The sequence below is a fragment of the Palaemon carinicauda genome, chromosome 30 (assembly GCF_036898095.1).
Source record: "Palaemon carinicauda isolate YSFRI2023 chromosome 30, ASM3689809v2, whole genome shotgun sequence".
Lineage (NCBI taxonomy): Eukaryota > Metazoa > Arthropoda > Malacostraca > Decapoda > Palaemonidae > Palaemon > Palaemon carinicauda.
In genome coordinates, this window is record NC_090754.1 from 53,973,209 (window position 1) to 53,992,751 (window position 19,543).

Below are 19,543 nucleotides of genomic sequence, written 5' to 3' on the forward strand. Positions count from 1 at the left end.
AGTATTAAATGTAGAGGGTAAATCTGTCTTCTCCTTCCCTATTCACATGTTTCGACAAGTAATTTTGATTCTGGGTTTATTTCTTACTAATCTTCTTTATTTATTGTGTGAATCTTCTATTACACTTACCACTGTTTCGTATCATGAATTGATCTTGTGTGCTTCAATAATGAATGTATGATTTTGTAATTGTTTTGCATTTGCCTTTCTTGTAAGTTATTCATAATCTTGAGTGTTATTTTCCACCATACTATCTTTATGTTTTCATGTTGTACCTTTTCCCTACTTTTAAGGCATTACTACAGGCCCTTCTTGCGTGTCCCTTCAGCCCCTAGCTACACTGCTGTCTGTCTTTTACTTTACTCCTTTGGGTTCTTAAAATATAGCCATCCAGCTTCATCAATTTTGTTTGTAATCAAAACTTTACTTCTTATTCAAGGAAAAATCTATGTAGGAGTCTAAATAGGTGATTCAATTGTCTGGTTACACTACGTTAGCATAATAACAAGATAAAGAGGGCTAACTTATGAGTGAACAATGAAGTACATAGATTATATAATTTTCTTCTAGCTAAAATAAATAATCAAACATAACTTAGATGTAAGCCAATGAATTACCAACATTACATTTAGAAGCCTTTAAAATCCATGATAGGGAATTAGACTTAATGCAACGTGATACATCCGAAAGACAAAATTAACTCACCTGTGGAGTAAACGCAAAGATTCTGTCCTGAAGAGAATACAATTTGCTAGTGGAGAGAATACCAACATCCCTGCTCTGTCGTCCGGAGAGACCTAATTTTTGGTTGCGACCTGCGAAGGAAGAGTTTGTGACACGTTGCTGAAGTTTCCATAAAATCCTAATTACTAAATTGATATAATCTTTCATTGTATATGCATAATGATGAAAGAATTGATAGAAAGATGTTGTTTTCTCTGAAGAAATATTAGACAAAACCAGAGTTGTATAACTTATGCTAGCAGAAATTCTTCTAAAATGTTATTTTCCTTAGTAAAATAAATTTTTGAATATACTTACCCGATGATCATATAGCTGCAACTCTGTTGCTCGACAGAAAAAACCTACGGGCGGAATACGCCAGCGATCGCTATACAGGTGGGGGTGTACATCAACAGCGCCATCTGTCAAGTAGGTACTCAAGTACTCGATGTCAACAAAGAACCAATTTTCTCCTCTGTCCACTGGGTCTCTATTGGGGAGGAAGGGTGGGTCCTTTAATTTATGATCATCGGGTAAGTATATTCAAAAATTTATTTTACTAAGGAAAATAACATTTTTCAATATTAAACTTACCCGATGATCATATAGCTGATTCACACCCAGGGGGGTGGGTAGAGACCAGCATACATGTTGACATTATTATGAGCTAAGTATTCCGTATTTCATTTTAGCAGTTATTCAAAATAACAAGCATAAAATAAATAAGTACCTGGTAAGGAAGACGACTTGAACAATTACTCTGCCTTTTTAAGTGCGTCTTCCTTACTGAGCCTCGCGATCCTCATAGGATGCTGAGCGACTCCTAGGAGCTGAAGTATGAAGGGTTGCAACCCATACTAAAGGTCCTCATCAAAACCTCTAATCTAGGCGCTTCTCAAGAAATGATTTTGACCACCCGCCAAATCAAGTAGGATGCGAAAGGCTTCTTAGCCTTCCGGACAACCCAAAAATATTTCAAGAGAAAGATTAAAAAGGTTCTGGAATTAGGGAATTGTAGTGGTGGAGCCCCCACCACTACTGCACTCGTAGCTACGAATGGTCCCAGAGTGTAGCAGTTCTCGTAAAGAGACTGGACATTCTTAAGATAAAAGACGCGAACACTGATTTGCTTTTCCAATAGGTTGCGTCGAATATACTTTGCAGAGATCTATTTTGTTCAAAGGCCACGGAAGTTGTGACAGCTCTAACTTCGTGTGTCCTTACCTTCAGCCAAGCTTGGTCTTCCTCATTCAGAAGGGAATGAGCTTCTCGTATTAACAGTCTGATAAAATAGGATAAAGAATTCTCTGACATAGGCAAAGATGGATCCTTAACTGAACACCATAAAGCTTCAGACGGGCCTCGTAAAGGTTTTTAAAATAGAACTTAAGAGCTCTTACAGGACATAATACTCTTTCTAGTTCATTTCCAACCATACGATAAGTTTGGAATATCGAACGATATTGGTCAAGGCCGAGAAGGCAGCTCGTGTTTGGCTAGAAAACCAAGTTGTAGAACATGTAGCCGTTTCGGATGAGAATCCGATGTTCCTGCTGAAGGCATGAATCTCACTGACTCTTTTAGCTGTGGTTAAGCATATCAGGAAAAGAGTCTTAAAGGTGAGATCTTTCAGGGAGGCTGATTGAAGTGGTTCGAACCTGTCTGACATAAGGAATCTTAGAACCACGTCTAAATTCCAACCAGGTGTAACCAAACGACGCTCCTTCGTGGTCTCAAAAGACTTAAGGAGGTCCTGTAGATCTTTATTGTTGGAAAGATCTAAGCCTCTGTGACGGAAGACTGATGCCAACATGCTTCTGTAACCCTTGATAGAGGGAGCTGAAAGAGATCGTTCTTTCCTCAGAAATAAGAGGAAGTCAGCTATTTGAGTTACAGAGGTACTGGTCGAGGATACGGATACTGATTTGCACCAGTTTCGGAAGATTTCCCACTTCGATTGGTAGACTCTAAGGGTGGATGTTCTCCTTGCTCTAGCAATCGCTCTGGTTGCCTCCTTCGAAAAATCTCTAGTTCTCGAGAGTCTTTCGATATTCTGAAGGCAGTCAGACGAAGAGCGTGGAGGCCTTGGAGCACCTTCTTTACGCGTGGCAGACGTAGCAGGTCCACCCTTAGGGGAAGTGTTCTGGGAACGTCTACTAGCCATCGAAGTACCTCGGTGAGTTATTCTCTCGCGGGCCAGAGGGAAGCAACTAGCGTCAACTTTGTCCCTTCGTGAGAGGCGAACTTCTGCAGTACCTTGTTGACAATCTAGAACGGAGGGAATGCATATAGATCTAGATGAGACCAATCTAGTAGAAAGGCATCTATATGAACTACTGCTGGGTCCGGGATAGGTGAGCAAAGTATTGGGAGCCTCTAGGTCATCGAGGTTGCGAAGAGATCTATGGTTGGCTGGCCCCAGGTGGCCCAAAGTCTCTTGCATACATCCTTGTGGAGGGTCCAATATGTTGGAATTATTTGTCCCTTCCTACTGAGACAATCTGCTATGACATTCAAGTTGCCTTGGATGAACCTCGTTACTAGTGAAAAGTCTAGACCTGTTGAACAGGAGAGGAGGTCTCTTGCGAACTCGTACCATGTCAGAGAGTAGGTCCCTCCTTGCTTGGAGATGTACGTCAAAGCAGGGTGTTGACCGTGTTCACCTCCACCACTTTGCCTTGAAGGAGAGACCTGAAGCTTTTCCAGGTCAGACGTACTGCCAGAAGCTTCTTGCAGTTGAAATGCATTGTCCTTTGACTCGAGTTCCATAATCCCGAGCATTCCCTACCGCCTAATGTCGCACCCCAGCCTACGTCCGATGCGTCCGAGAAGAGAACGTGGTTGGGAGTCTGAACAGTCAGGGGAAGACCCTTTCAAAGGTTGATAAAGTCCTTTCACCAAGTCAGACCAGACTTTATCTTTCCGGAAACCGGGATCGAGACCGCTTCTAGCGTCTAGTCCTTTTCCAGTGAAAAGCTAGATGATACAGAAGAGGACGGAGGTGTAGTCTTCCAAGTGACACAAAATGAACCACGGATGAGTGTCCTAACCAGACTCATCCACAGCCTGACAGGGCAGTGTTCCTTCTTCAGCATCTTCTGGATGGAAAGCAGGGCTGGGGGTTGATCGTCTTGTTCAGCAATGTCCTCATCAGAGGGTTCCTCATTCGAAACTGATGAGGAAACGGCAACGGAGTGGGCAACGTCTGACTCGCTGAATCCGGTCGCACTGGAGGATGCGTGACGGAGCCGGACACAAGATCATGGTACTGCTGCACAGTCTGTGAACTGTCAACCATGGGGACGCGAGGAAGTACAGCGTCAACCCGAAACTGTGTAGACTGTCTGGGTTGTGCAGTCAACCCCCTACAGGGTTGCTGAGGTTGCCGCACTGCGTCACAACAAGTCATCTCTGCTGGTTGTTGAACGTCTTCCTAGTGACACACTGAACGTCCACAACCACCTCCGAGAGTCGCTTAACGTCAACGTGCGACTGGCAACCCACACTGGGTCGCACCGGTGGAGGAACCATCTCAACTGGCGGACGTGAGTAGGAGACCTCAGCGTCAACAGGGCGTACAACCAACCGGTAGGAAGGTTGTTGGCTAGAAGGTTCTTCTCCGTAAAAAATCCTCTAACAAGGACACAAGCTTGGACTGCATGTCTTGCAACAAAGCCCATTAGGGTCTAAGGGAGCAGGTGTGGCAACAGACGGGGTTAGCGACTGAAGCGGAACCATTTACCATCCCTGGAAGCCTTGTTATGCTTTAATTAAAGTCCATAGGAGGCTAAGCAGCTTAAGGCTCCTCTCCAAATGACCGAGTCCTCAAAGGAATATCAGTAGGAGGGAGAACAGCACTTTCTCATCTACAGGAACCTTGACCGAGAAAAGCTAGGTTATCTCAGTGAGGGTCTCACTGGTGCATAAGCAGCAGACCAGAAGGCAACGTTATGTAACTGCTTGACAGACTGTGAACTGTCAAAACTGAACTGTCAACCACAACAGGTGCGTGAGGACATACAGCACTGGTGCATTAGCAGCAGACCAGAAGGCAACGTTATGTAACTGCTTGACAGTCTGTGAACTGTCAAAAAACTGAACTGTCAACCACAACAGGTGCGTGAGGACATACAGCACTGGTGCATTAGTAGCAGATCAGAAGGCAACGACATGTAACTGCTTGACAGTCTGTGAGCTGGCAACAACCAAAGCTGTGTGGGGAAGCCTCAACTCCTGACTGACTAGTCTGCTGCGGGCGAGTGGCGGTAACCACAGTGGGTTGCGGAGGCTGACACACCGTGTCAAAACACGGCAGCTTGTGGTAGCTCACGCACGGCAACGGAGTGCTCCGTGTGTCTGTGGGAATCAGCATGCGTCTGGCAGGGTCGACTGCGCATGGGTGGAGGAGCTCTCACAACAAGAGTGTGGGAGCAGGCAGCCATGCTGGGCGCACAACCGTGGCAGGTTGTAGGCAAACGGGTGCATCGTCAACCTTCTCCGCAGTCGGAGTGTGGGAGCAGACAACAACCAAAGCGGAGTGGTGGTGCGTGGTGGGGACTGCCGTGGGTTGCGGAAACTAACGCATCGCGTCAAAACACGGCAGCTTGACTCCACCTTCCCACTGCTGATGCGGTAGCTCACGCATGTTAACGGAGGGAGCCGCACGTCGGCTAACGTTAACATGCGTCTGGCAGGGTCGATTGCGCATCGGAGGTGGAGCTCTCCGCAGCCGGAGTGTGGGAGCAGGCAGCCTCAGCGTGAGCTGGGTGCACAAGTGGCAGGTTGTAGGCTAACGAGAGCAGTGTCAACCTTCTCCGCACGAAACTCCTGCATAACCGCAGCTAACTGAGTCTGCATAGACTGCAGTAAAGACCACTTAGGGTCTACAAAAAACGGCAACAGACGGAGCTACTGTCCGTCGTGACTGAGGGTCTAAAACAGCTGATGCGGCAACAGACGGAGTTACTGCCTGTTGCGGTACCACCTTGCCTCTCTTGGGAGGTGTGCAGTCGTCGGATGACTGCAGCGAGTCCGAACTGACCCAGTGGCTACACCTAGGCCGTTGGACTTGCGCGGAAGGGACCGACTTGCACTTAAAAGCTGCAAGATTTGGTCCATGGTTTCTTACGAGAAACCTCTTCCGCAGACGAGGAATAAATGGGCTCTCTCGTCTTTGTGTGGGTGGGGCGATCTCACGTCGGCAACGTGTGTAGATACGCCCGAAACCACGGAGGGAAAAACGTCTGTTCGTCGATCAAGGCCTGCTGAACCCATAAGTCCTTCGACATTACTTCTCCCCTGGGCTTGGGAGCTTGTAAGAGGTCCCGGACTAGGTGAACAACTGGCACGAACAGACGAACCCTCGGACGCAACACTGTAACACTTTGCGCATATCACTTTATCACTTTTGATTTTCTGTTTGCACTTATTTCACTGAAATCGAAACTTTAACTGATTTCTACCTGAAACACGCAATCCTATCCTTCATTAAAAGGTAGTCATTGCGAAAACAGTTTTACAATGCAACAGAAAAACATAAATAAAGATAAAGAATTCAGTGGCTGGAAAAGAGACTAAACACTAGATCAAATAAACTACGTTTACAATCTCTCACCGCATAAAGCCTGGGAACAAGAATAAAACCCTAGAAACGTTTTACCTTCTTCCCCTACAGCGACTAGGGAGAAGAGTAAAAAAAAAAAAAAAAAAAAAAACGAGAACAACGTTACCCGCTTGAACGAAACGTTTATTCTCCTCTCTCTCCCTCCGTCTCTATCTCTCTCTCTCTTCTCTCTTGATTTAGCACCCGAGAGAAGAGCCCAATTGTATATCGTTAAAACATGTTATTTGCTAAAGGAAAAAACTGAAAGGTTTCCCAAATAAAAAGTTCCTTTATTTAGAATTTAAACTCTTTAAGCTAAGAAAGAATGAACGAAACGCTAGAATCGGTTTACTCTTACTGCAAAGTGAAACCGTGAAACACTCTCTCTCTATCGTAACGATAGAGCGCAAGTTGAACGTTCTGAACGTCAACAACTGCGGAGACTAAAAACTAAACGTTAGTTCATCTTTGAAAACAGTACGAGACTATCAAAGAAATTCTTCCATAAAACATTAAAATTAAAAAAGTATTAAATTCTTTAAAGGTTAAATACGATAAAACGGGCTCAATGTTAATTAACTTCGGTTCCAAGTTAGGACCGCCTACTATTAGGAAAGGTCGCATATAAACAAACATAAAAATTTATTTTTATAAGTTTATAATAATTGGAAAGTTAACCGAAGAGGCCTAAAAAGGCGGAGAGATATAAATAAATGGATCTATAGCGTGTTAAGCAAAATTACCAAAAACCTAAACACACTTCCGTCTAAGGGAAGGGTCGGCCATTTAAAAGTGAAAGAGAGTCCATACTCTCTTCGTCACCATAATTAAATCTATCGAAAACGAATTCAAGTTTTGAAATGAAGATAAAACCCCTGCATAGCGAAAGCTCAAAACTGGAATAGTGTACTTCACCAAATCGTTGTGAAAACAAATCCAGTTAGGGACGGCGTATTTAGTAGGTCCTGCCATTGGCACGACAGAGGAAAAAATTGGTTCTTTGTTGACATCGAGTACTTGAGTACCTACTTGACAGATGGCGCTGTTGATGTACACCCCCACCTGTATAGCGATCGCTGGCGTATTCCGCCCGTAGGTTTTTTCTGTCGAGCAACAGAGTTGCAGCTATATGATCATCGGGTAAGTTTAATATTGAAAAATTTTGCTTCTTATAAATAAAATCATAATCTATATTTAAAATCTAAACATTGATCTTGTGTTCAGCATATAAAATAAATATCCCACACTATAGAGTTAGCTTTCACTTACCACTAAAACATTAACAAGATTATAATCATAATGAAAATTCCTTTGGCTCAAAGTTCAATACCACACAGCCAAAAAATTCTTACCAAGATGAGCATACAACTTAGAAAGGACTCTCGCAGGTTGAACCTCAATCGGCGATACTTCCGATATGGTTTGTACGTGGATATCGAGAGCCTGCAATTTGCTCTGGATTGTTGAATCCTCTGCAAGGACCACGACCTGCACAACAACGTCGGGTTTCTTTTCACTCCCCAGACGACGATTAAGGGGGTCGAGCTCACCACACGCCAGAAATTTCTGAAAATAAAAATCAGGTAAATCTTTAAAAGGAATATATAGAGGTACTTCGATCAACCAGCCTAAATAATGTATTAACCCTTTTACCCCCAGGCTAATTGGAAATTTCCAACCCTTAACCCCTAGGGAGTTATTTTTTTCCCAGCACATTTTGCAGTATATTTTTTTTTAAATTGCTCTAACAGCCTTAATTTTTGTCATAGAGAGGTCAGGTTGGTCTCATTCTCTTGGAAAATGCCTGAATTTTCTCAAAAAAAATTATCAAAAATATGAAAAAAAAAAAATGTTTATAGCATTTTTTTGAAAGGACGTACCGGTACGTCCATGGGGGTAAAGGGATGGCTTTTGTGAAACGTACCAGTATGTCCTTTGGGGGTGAAAGGGTTAAACCTTGTACTCCCTAATACAGTGTGCATTATCATTCAACAAAGGGGTTCAAGACTCAGAAAAGATGATGAGACTCATTCTCCTCCACATATTCTCATGGCAAAAAATCTGGAATTCAATTAATATTGATTTCTATAAATATATCAAGAGTGCCCATAACCTACATGACAGAATAAACAAAGAAAAACAAAAGGAAAGAAGTGAACAGCATCTAAGCAGAAAAAAACTATCAAAAGTTTAGCTAAGTAGAATTGAAAGATAGGACAAGCAGCAAACTTCTTAGAAATTTGACATGCTATTAAAAAATATGCCCATAAATGCCATAATTCATCGTCAACAACATCATTATTTATAGAAAGATGACTTAAATGCCAGACATATTATTGCAGTCTAGCATTTGTAGAACGGGCCAATTTAAAACACTGGTAGAATGTGAAAAGTGATGAATGCTTAGTAAATTGGTTATTAGGTGTGAAGATAAGGCACAGAGTGGGGAAGGGAAGAAAAGTTTGCTATCAGGTACAATACTATAGTCAATTTCTTTTAGCGATGTAGATTTGCACCGACTCGCAGCGATGCCCTTTTAGCTCGGAAAAGTTTCCTGATCGCTGATTGGTTGGACGAGATAATTCTAACCAATCAGTGATCAGGAAACTTTTCCAAGCTAAAAGGGCACCGCTGCGAGTCGGTGCAAATCTGCCTCGATAAAAGAAATGGACTATAGGTCATTATCCTCACTTTCATAAAACTATTTAATATGGTTTATTTTCTTTAGCCTTAGCATCTATATATATTATAAAACCTCATATGCGTACCTCTATGCTTCTCTTAATTGACCTGTCTGTATTAACTATGTCATTAACTAATAAATCAAATCCACATAATAATATACTTACATCCTGGAGAAGTCTCCCTAAAATGTACAGCGACTGAGCCCACATGAAGGGCAACTTTCCACAAGCTGTTCGTTCCTGGGATCCTGGGTTCTTATACTCCGCTTCTACCTTCTCTTCTGGGACTGTATATATTTCTGGTATTAGCCTCAATCCGTCTTCCGTAGTTACACACAGCTGAGGACCAAAATGTGAAAAAGCTTCATCAAGGAGTCGTATTAAAACCCAGTAACGGCATCGCAAGAGATACTAATACAGAAAGTCCTCAACTTAAAAATTTAATTGGTTCAAAGAAGCTGTTTGTAAGTTAAATTGTTTTCAAGTTAATTTTGTTAAATTTTGGCCGGGGATAAGCTAAACCTGAATCCCATGCTTATGATTTCCCGCTGAAAAAAGTCAACAAATAGTTGGGTTTCATATGAAATAGATATCAGGTTATTACAAATGTCCCTTTGCCTTCTGTATTAAATGATACAATATTGTTTGACTATATTTCTTGATCTTATCTTTCTTATTTTCAGCTGGATTTCTGTTTGTATCTCTGAATGTTTGTAAGTTTAAGACCTTCTGTATGAAAATTAAGTGATGCATAGCCATAAATTACAACAACACATTGCAAAAAGACTAAACAAATCAAATGACATATATACATACATACATATACCAAGGCACTTCCCCCAATTTTAGGGGGTAGCCGACATCAACAATTAAACAAAAACCAAAAAGGGGACCTCTACTCTCTGTTCCTCCCAGCCTGACAAGGGACTCAACCGAGTTCAGCTGGTACAGCTAGGGTGCCACAGCCCACCCTCCCACATTATCCACCACAGATGAAGCTTCATAATGCTGAATCCCATACTGCTGCTACCTCCGCGGTCATCTAAGACACCGGAGGAAGCAGCAGGGCCTACCGGAACTGCGTCACAGTCGCTCGCCATTCATTCCTGTTTCTAGCACGCTCTCTTGCCTCTCTCACATCTATCCTCCTATCACCCAGAGCTTCCTTCACTCCATCATGACATATATTGAGCAACATAATTTCAGCTTTTTGGTGATTTTGCCAAAGATGATTATTGTGCAGAAAATTTTTCACATAACGGTACTATATAGTTCTGAGTTTTATCTTTTTACACCTAGAACATTTTTCAATTTCCCTTTACAACTTGATGATGGAACCACTGCCATATAGATCTAGTTGGTCACTAATAACAGCCAACTTGTTAGATGAATTTGAGATAAAAATCCTTAGTCAAATGTAAAACATTTATCAAAAAATGCAGAAGTTCCTGTTCTTGACTAACTTAATACATCAATCTTAGTTCTTTCCTTAAGCAAGATTCTCAGCATATTTCATTACATTTGCGCTACTAACCCTAAGCTAATAACGTATTCAGGGTTCTGACAACTTGAATTCAAAATATATTTGTATGCCATGAACTGAATTAAAGCCTCTTACCAAGGCTTTGATTTTGTATACTTATTCTCAAACTTTATTCACAGAAGGATAATTATTCAGCTTCAAAATGAGATAAAAAATATTATAACATCATGAAAACTAAATTCACAGCAAGTGATATAAAATTATAGCTAAGACTGTAAGCAGTAAATACAAGCTGTGTTTTAGACCACACTAGGAACATTAAAGCATCAAAATGACTATACAGTCCAATGAAACTACATTCCTAATGGATGAACATTAAGAAGGAACAATACTCCACCTCTTCAAGCTTCTCTGAATATTGCTTAACGCCGTCCTCATTGCCGTAGAAGCAATGGTCGAGGACGAGGTAACAGAAAAACAGCGGCCATTCACATTCAATCTTCTCGAAGACTTTCAGTTCCCAAGGCTCATAGTATAAACGATTTGCATCCTGAAAGATTCAAGAGACAATTTAATTTGACCTGGAGTAAAATATTTGCTATATACAGTAAATCTGCAAGAAATTTTTTTTTGGATTTTGAGAGATAAGAACCTATGTCAGCAATAAGTAAATACTCTTATTTTTCTTTTTAATTTCAATACCCAGAAACAGAAGTAGGAAATAATGATATATATACAGGCAAGTTCACTAGTGATATAAATATTAGTTTTCTGACAACACTGGTGATTTGATGATTACGGATTATTATATGCTGGATGTTTGAATTAATCATATTGGACTCAAGAACTTTTAGACCTGAGAACAACCGACTCTTGGAAGGCATCTCAACCACATGAATTTTTTTCTTAGTATATATGCAGATTATCTTAAGATATCCATACAATCGCATATACAAAGCAAAGGGTTGTGGTGGCCGATGCGGTAACGTCCCTGACTGGTGATCGCCAGACCGGGGTTCGAGTCCCGTTCAAGCTCGTTAGTTCCTTTGGTCGCTACAACCTCACCATTATTGTGAGTTAAGAATGGGGGGGTTTGGAGGAGCCTATAGTTCTATCTGCTGAGTCATCAGCAGCCACTGCCTAGCCCTCCTTGTTCTTAGCTTGGGTGGAGAGGGGGCTTGGGTGCTGATCATATGAATGCATATATGATCAGTCTCTAGGACATTGTCTTGTTTGATAGGGCAATGTCACTGTCCCTTGCCTCTGCCATTCATGAGCGGCCTTTAAACCTTTAAATAACAGATTAAAGAAAATAGCAAAGAATGAAGTACATCAGAAAAAAATAGAAGTCAGACTCACTTCTTTAGCCGTTTTGTAACCGTCCCTGAGAAATCTTTTGCAGCCGTATTTTCCTTGCAATTTATCGACTATAGTTGCCCTTGTATTTCTGATGAGGAGGGGATCATCCACAGCGAATGCTGGGAAGCCGATGACGGAGAGAAGGCCGCTGTCTACTTCTTTGCTGTTGCTTTCGCGAGGTAACATTGACTGAGGATAAATAGATAGCCGTTATTAATACTGAATGTAACTGATAAGAAATGAATTCACTTATATCTTGTTTCATAGATACTGTATGCAATTAGAGAGAGAGAGAGAGAGAGAGAGAGAGAGAGAGAGAGAGAGAGAGAGAGAGAGAGAGAGAGAGAGAGAGAGAGAGAATGTCCGTTTATTAAAGCGAGGTAATGCTTGGGAAGCAAGATAAAAAAAGATGGGGCCGTTCAAATACTTGATAAAAATATGGAGATCACAGGTGGAAACATTTTACCATTTATAGTTTACAATATAGTTATGGAGTTTTCTTCAAATATAATGTGAATGAAGATCAAGAAGAAAGATGTAAAATTATGATAAATTTAAAACTCTTTCAATATATAATAAATTTATCACATTAAAACTTAACCAATGCTCCACTACATACCAAATTGTTCTATCTTTTTCTCTCTTATTTTTACTTTGGTCTTTATGGCTTCCGATATTTACCTCAAAAGATGACTACAATTTGCCTGCGTTAATTTGTTTGCTTCGGCAAGGTGTATTTCAAATATTAAAATAAGTACTTTGGCTTACCATTTAATCATTTTTACCTGTAAAAGTAGACTAATAGTTTAAAGTTTTAATAAAATGTCATGTACCTAAATGTTTTTTTCTAGTTTATAAATGACACTCTCAGGAGAGTAAGGGCAAACATAGACATAATATTCTAAAACATCAACAAAATGTTTCTGGATATTTACTAAATCCATATCTTTAGAACTTTTACTGTAAATAAACTTAAAAAATCGTGTAAAAGCCCCTTCAAGCTAAAGATTTTTCTGTTTAAAAACTACTAAACATGTCACTTTAATATACCAAAAACTTTACATGTCGCCAAGATCAAAATAATTCAATTTCTTCATTTAAAACTTTTGAATAAATGTTCTAAATACCACACTATAAAGCATTCTGACATAAACATTCTTGCTAATGAGTCAAATGCTAACCTGCAAAACCGCTTGGCATTTTTGTGCTTCATCAGCTAATACATGAATAACACTAGCTGGTCCGCCTCTCGCTCCAAAGAGATCCAATTCATTCATGGATTCCAACGCAGCCTTGGCAAGGCCAATACTAGATGCATTGAGCTCTGGCAAGCCATGGTTGGTCTTGTCGCCACGTTCCCAAACTCCGTAGTCCTGCAAATTACATAAAATTATTCTGATCATAAATCAATCCCGTGTACTTCTGAAGTGATGAAATATCTCATGAACAAACGGTAAAAGATTGAAGAGTTACTCATATACCATGAAATGATTGATTGTCTAACAAACATGGCTTTAGAAATATGGATCAAGATAAATCCTGGCAAAAAAAAAATTCAGATTCCATAATGGAGCTTGATTAAAAAGGGACTCCATGGGGCCTCACTTCAGCGTGGCCACAACTGAGAGGCACAAAATAGTGAACCAATTCGTAGTAACTATACAGTACAATAACATTAATCTTTTAAGCCTTAGGTTTAATTAATACACAAAATTCCCTATTTAAACTCTACTCGCATAATTTACCTTGAATTCAAGTACAGATTTCATACTTTTATTAATATTATTACTTGCTAGGCTACAACCCTAGTTGGAAAAGAAGGATGCTATAAGCCCAAGAGCTCCAACAGGGAAAATAGTCCAGTGAGGAAAGGAAATAAGGAAAAACTACAAGAGAAGTTTAAGAATAATAACATTAAAATAATCTTTCATATATAAACTATAAAATCTTGAAAATAATACGAGGATACAAACTTCTAAGGAATGTATGCAGGAACAACATAGGCAACAACAGACACAAGAATCCCTAAAAGCAACTTTATAGATACTCTAGTACAATATACAAACAAAGATGGCTTCAAAGTACTTCAGGACATAGTGCTTGTCGGATGAGAAGTACTCCTTCAAGACGACAAAATTTCTTCGAATGTAGACAAACATATTCATAAGATACCAAAGCAGTTCTTAACCCTTTTACCCCCAGGCTCTTTGGAAATTTCCAACCCTTAACCCCCAAGGAGTTATTTTTTCCCCAGCACATTTTGCAGTATATTTTTTTTAAATTGCTCTAACAGCCTTAATTTTTGTCATAGAGAGGTCAGGTAGGTCTCATTCTCTTGAAAAATGCCTGAATTTTCTAAAAAAAATTATCAAAAATATGGAAAAAAAATTTTTTATGGCATTTTTTTTGCAAGGACGTACCGGTACGTCCATGGGGGTAAAGGGATGGGTTTTGTGAAACGTACCAGTACGTCCTTTGGGGGTAAAAGGGTTAAGTACCAAACATAAAACTGGATACCAAATGACATATTTTTATCCTGTAAAAGCTTTAGATCTTTCGCAGGTGACAAAACTACATAAAATTCTATCTAATAATTGTGAAATGAAAGCCTTCAAGATATTTAAATGTGCAAGATTTAACTAAAAAATTGAGAAAACAAAACCATTGATCTCTAGTCTTGGATGGTGTCATAGCCTCAGCCCCATGGTCTTCCGCTATATTGGGGTACAGTTCTCTCTTAATGTTGTTATTGTTCTTAAACTTCTCTTGTAGTTTATTTCTTTATTTCCTTTTCTCACTATGCTATTTTCCTTGTTGGAGCCCTTGGGCTTATAGCATCCTACTTTTCCAACTAGGGTTGTTGCTTAGCAAGTAATAATAATAATAATATGATAATAATAATAATAATAATAATAATAATAATAATAATAATAATAATAATAAACTTACAGGAACGCAGTACGCTGACTCAATGTAGAAAACCAGATTTTGTATAAACGAAACTTCGTCTAGGTTGAACACAATTTGCAAACCTGTTGAAAAAGAATATTTTAATTACATACACATAAATATAATGTGCATCACTTCTACAAAAGTTGATCTTATAAAACCGCAGTTCTATAATATCAAAAGCCCTTCAAAGGAACAACACACATCATTGTCATCATCATCTCCACCCACGCCTATTGACGCAAAGGGCCTCGGTTAGACTTCGCCAGTCATCTCTATCTTGGGCTTTTAAATTAATACATCAACATTCATCATCGCCTATTTCCCGTTTCATAGCCTTCAGCCGTGTAAGCCTGGGTTTTCCAACGCCTTTAGTGCCTTGGGAGCCCAATAGAAAGTTTGGTGAACTAACCTCTCTTGGGGAGTGAGAAAAGTACGCCCAAACCATCTTGATCTACCCCTTATCATGATCTCATCCACACAAGGCACTCGAGTAATCTCTCTTATAGTTTCTAATCCTTTTCTGTTATAGTTTCATTTCTAACTTTAACATACATACTGATTAAAAAGTAAAAATTATATTTTGATTATGAAATAAATTTTTGAATATACTTACCCGGTGAATATATAATAGCTGACGTCTTGACAGAATTCAAAAACTCGCGAGCGATCGCCATGAAGGTAGCGGGTGTGCCCACCAGCGCCAACTATCGGCCAGATACCGCATATACAAGTAAACAGCTCCAGTTCTTCTCATCCCGCTGTGTCTCTATCGGGGAGGAAGGGGGGCCTTTAATTTATATATTCACCGGGTAAGTATATTCAAAAATTTATTTTATAATCAAAATATCATTTTTAAATATTAAACTTAGCCGGTGAATATATAATAGCCGATTCACACCCATGGTGGTGGGTAGAGACCAGTATTAATACAGTTTACGGCGTATATGCTTAGAGTTTTTGACAGTTATATCATAACAAAACCCAAATAAATATACTGTAGGTACCTGGTAAGGAAGCGGACTCTAACGATTACTCTGCCTTGTTAGTCCGCTTTCCTCACGAAGCCCAGCCATCCTCTTAGGATGCTGAAAGACTCCCAGGAGCTGAAGTATCTAGGGCGACAACCCATACAACAGGACCTCATCAAAACCCTTAATCTGGGCGCTCTCAAGAAATGACATTTGACCACCCGCCAAATCAAAAAGGATGCGAAAGGCTTCTTTGCCTTCCGTACAACCCAATTAAAAAAATTTCAAGAGAAGATTAAAAGGATATTGGAATTAAGGGAATGTAGTGGTAGAACCCTTACCCACTACTGCACTCGCTGCAACGAATGGACCCAGTGTGTAGCAGTCCTCATAAAGAGTCTGGACATCTTTTAAGTAAAATGACGCGAATACCGACTTGTTTCTCCAAACGGTCGCGTCCATAATACTTTGCAGAGATCTGTTTTGCTTAAAGGCCACAGAAATTGCTATAGCTCTTACTTCGTGCGTCTTAACCTTAAGCAAGCAATGATCTTTTTCACTCAAGTGAGAATGAGCCTCTCGGATTAAAAATCTAATAAAATATGACAAAGCAATCTTTGACATAGGCAATGAAGGCTTCTTAACTGATCACCACAAAGCCTCAGATCCACCTCGTAAGGATTTAGTCCGAGCTAAATAAAACTTCAGAGCTCTAACTGGACACAGCACTCTTTCAAGCTCGTTGCCTACGATCTCTGACAGGCAAGGTATATCAAATGACTTAGGCCAAGGACGAGAAGGCAGTTCATTTTTGGCCAAGAAAACCAAGCTGAAGTGAACATGTGGCTTTATCTGTAGAAAAGCCGATGTTCCTACTGAAGGCATGGATCTCACTGACCCTTTTAGCCGAAGCCAAGCACACTAAAAAGCGTCTTGAGGGTGAGATCCTTCAGGGAGGCTGAATGTAATGGCTCAAACCTGTCGGACATTAGGAACCTTAGGACCACGTCTAAGTTCCATCCAGGAGTTGCCATACGACGCTCCTTAGAGGTCTCGAAGGACTTAAGGAGATCTTGGAGATTTTGATTATTGGACAGATCTAAGCCTCTATGTCTGAACACAGACGGCAACATGCTCCTGTAGCCCTTAATAGTGGGCGCTGAGAGGGAGCGAACATTTCTCAGATGTAGGAGAAAGTCTGCAATTTGGGCTACAGAGGTACTGGAAGAGGAAATGGATGATGACTTGCACCAGTCTCTAAAGACTTCCCACTTCGACTGATAGACCTTGATGGTAGATGCTCTCCTAGCTCTCGCAATCGTTCTGGCTGCCCCCTTCGAAAATCCTCTAGCTCTTGAGAGTCTTTCGATAGTCTGAAGGCAGTCAGACGAAGCGCGGGGAGGCTTTGATGAAGACTCCTTACGTGGCTGCCATAAGAGATCCATCCTTAAAGGTAGACTCCTTGGAACGTCTACCAGCCATTGAAGTACCTCTGTTACTCACTCTCTCGCGGGCCAGAGTGGAGCAACCAATGTCAACCTGGTCCCTTCGTGAGAGGTGAACTCCTGCAGCACCTTGTCTAGGATCTTGAAAGGTGGAAAGGCATAAACGTCCAGGTGAGACCAGTCCAGCAGGAAAGCGTCAATGTGAGCTGCCTCTGGATCTGGAACTGGAAAGCAGTAAGTCGAGAGCCTCTTTGTCAGAGAGAGTAGCAAAAAGATCTATGGTGGGTAGACCCCATGTCATCCATAGCTTCTCGCACACAGTCTTATGCAACGTCCACTCCATGGAGAGGACTTGTCCTCTTCTGCTGAGGCCGTCCGCCAAGACATTCATTTCTGCACAAATCTCGCCAACGGAGAGATGTTACTGCCTTAAAAGGAGTTCCTTCTGATCCGTGGATCAAAGAACCGAGCCTTCCAGACTGTCCAGTGGAGCTCCCTAACCCAAATCCACTGCATCTGAAAACAACACATGGTTTGGGTTCTTGATCGCAAGAGAAAGACCTTCTCGAAGTCTGATGTTGCTGTCCCACCAAGTTAGACATGTCTAGACTGAGTTGGAGATTGGGAAAGAGATACTCACTAAGCCCTTCTCCTTGTTCCAATGTTTAAGTGAAATAGGAAAGGGCATAGGTTGAGTCTCCCCAGAGAGATAAACTACTCCAGCGATGAAAGAGTTCCCACGAGGCTAGTTCAAATTCTTACAGAGCAACTGTTTTTCTCTTGCAAGTGAAGGACTTTTAACAGAGCTTGTTCCATTCTTGCGGGAGACGAAAAGGGTCGAAAAATCAGACACTGTATCTCCTTTCCCAAAAAAAGAATAGTCTGGGATGGGATACTGTAAGTTACGACTTCTCTACGTTCACTATGAGACCTAGCTCCTTGGTTAGGTCTAATGTCCATTAGAGGCTCTCCAGACAGCGATATAATGACGAACGCCCTGATTAGCCAGTCGTCAAAATAAAGGGAGGCTCTGAATCCTCAAAAAATGTAGAAAGCTTGCTACATTTTGCAAGGGCCTTGTAAAAACAAGAGGAGCAGGAATGAGGTCGGAGTACAGTGCTCTACAGTGGTACATTACTTTCCCGTCCACAAACCTCAGATGTAGTTGAAAGTTTGGATGAATCGGGATGTGGAAGTATGCATCCTGAAGGTCGAGAGAGACCATCCAGTCGCCTTCCATTAATGCTGTCAAGACAGCTTGGTAGACTTCATCGTGAAGTTTGTCTTGACAATGAACACATTGAGCGCACTTGCATCTTACATACTCCTGCAGTGAATGTGGCTGCCAGATCATTGGAGCCATCCCTGATAGTCTTGTTCCTGCAGAGAATGTGGCTGTCAGATCATTGGAGCCATCCCTGATAGCCTTGTTTATGCATGACATAATTGTACAGCAAAACTTCAAACGCTCGAAAAAACTCCTAACAGGAGATGGTCTAGCTCTGAAGCCGACCATAAAATCTTGGAGTGTCTCATGGCCAGGCGCCAGGGAGAGTCTATGAGGCTTGAGAAGTCTATCTGGGCAGAGGCAGGAACTCCCAAGCCGAGAACTTCTCCCGTGTCATACCAGACGCTCGCTCTATAAGCCAGTTTAAAAGGAGGGAAAGCAAAGGCTGTCTCCCCCAAACTCCTCCTGGTGATCAACCAGTCGCCTAGCAAACGTAAAGCTCTCTTAGAAGAGCGAGAGAGCACTAGCTTAGAAAACAACGGTTTCGAAGTAGCTAGGCCTAGTGTAAACTCTGACATTTAGGCGAACGAGGAGCAGCAGTTACAAAATGGTCCGGACAAAGATCCTTAAAAATCAGCATGATTTATTTAAAGTCCATAGAGGGCTGAGCAGCTTTAGGCTCCTCTCCGTCTGACAGAGTCCCCAAGGGAATATCAGTAGGAGGGGGATCAGCAACTTCCTCATCTGAAGGAACCTCGTCCGACAATTGCCGAGTCTCAAGCAAGGGAGAGACCTGCCGTGGTGGCAATGCTTGACAAGCAGAGTCCACACGCAAAGGAGCAACAGTAGCAGTCAAGGACGCTACGTCATGTAACTGCTTAAAGGACTGACCAGCAACAACAACAGGTGCGGGAGGACGCTCGACGTCAAGTCGAGACTGCCTTGACTGCCTAGATAGAGCAGTTAAAACAACTCTTGACTGCGGTGCTTGACGTTCAACGTCAAAACAAGGCAACTGAGCTGGTTGGCGAGCGTCCTGAACGTCAACACGAGACTGCGGCAGCGGCTGAACGTCAACACGAGGCTGCGGTAGCGGCTG

General features: G+C 41.4%; 1 protein-coding gene across 1 annotated transcript in view; it reads right to left on the reverse strand.

Moving 5' to 3' along the window:
- Nucleotides 1-19,543, reverse strand: part of LOC137623530 (probable phosphorylase b kinase regulatory subunit alpha) — a 77,017-nt gene that overhangs the window by 44,005 nt on the left and 13,469 nt on the right. Inside the window, exons 4-10 of the mRNA XM_068354364.1 lie at nt 14,801-14,883; nt 13,033-13,224; nt 11,852-12,040; nt 10,890-11,042; nt 9,175-9,348; nt 7,678-7,891; nt 706-815 (exon numbers count right to left, since the gene is read on the reverse strand). Coding sequence (XP_068210465.1) covers nt 706-815; nt 7,678-7,891; nt 9,175-9,348; nt 10,890-11,042; nt 11,852-12,040; nt 13,033-13,224; nt 14,801-14,883 — 1,115 coding nt within the window. The remainder of the gene's footprint in view (nt 1-705; nt 816-7,677; nt 7,892-9,174; nt 9,349-10,889; nt 11,043-11,851; nt 12,041-13,032; nt 13,225-14,800; nt 14,884-19,543) is intronic.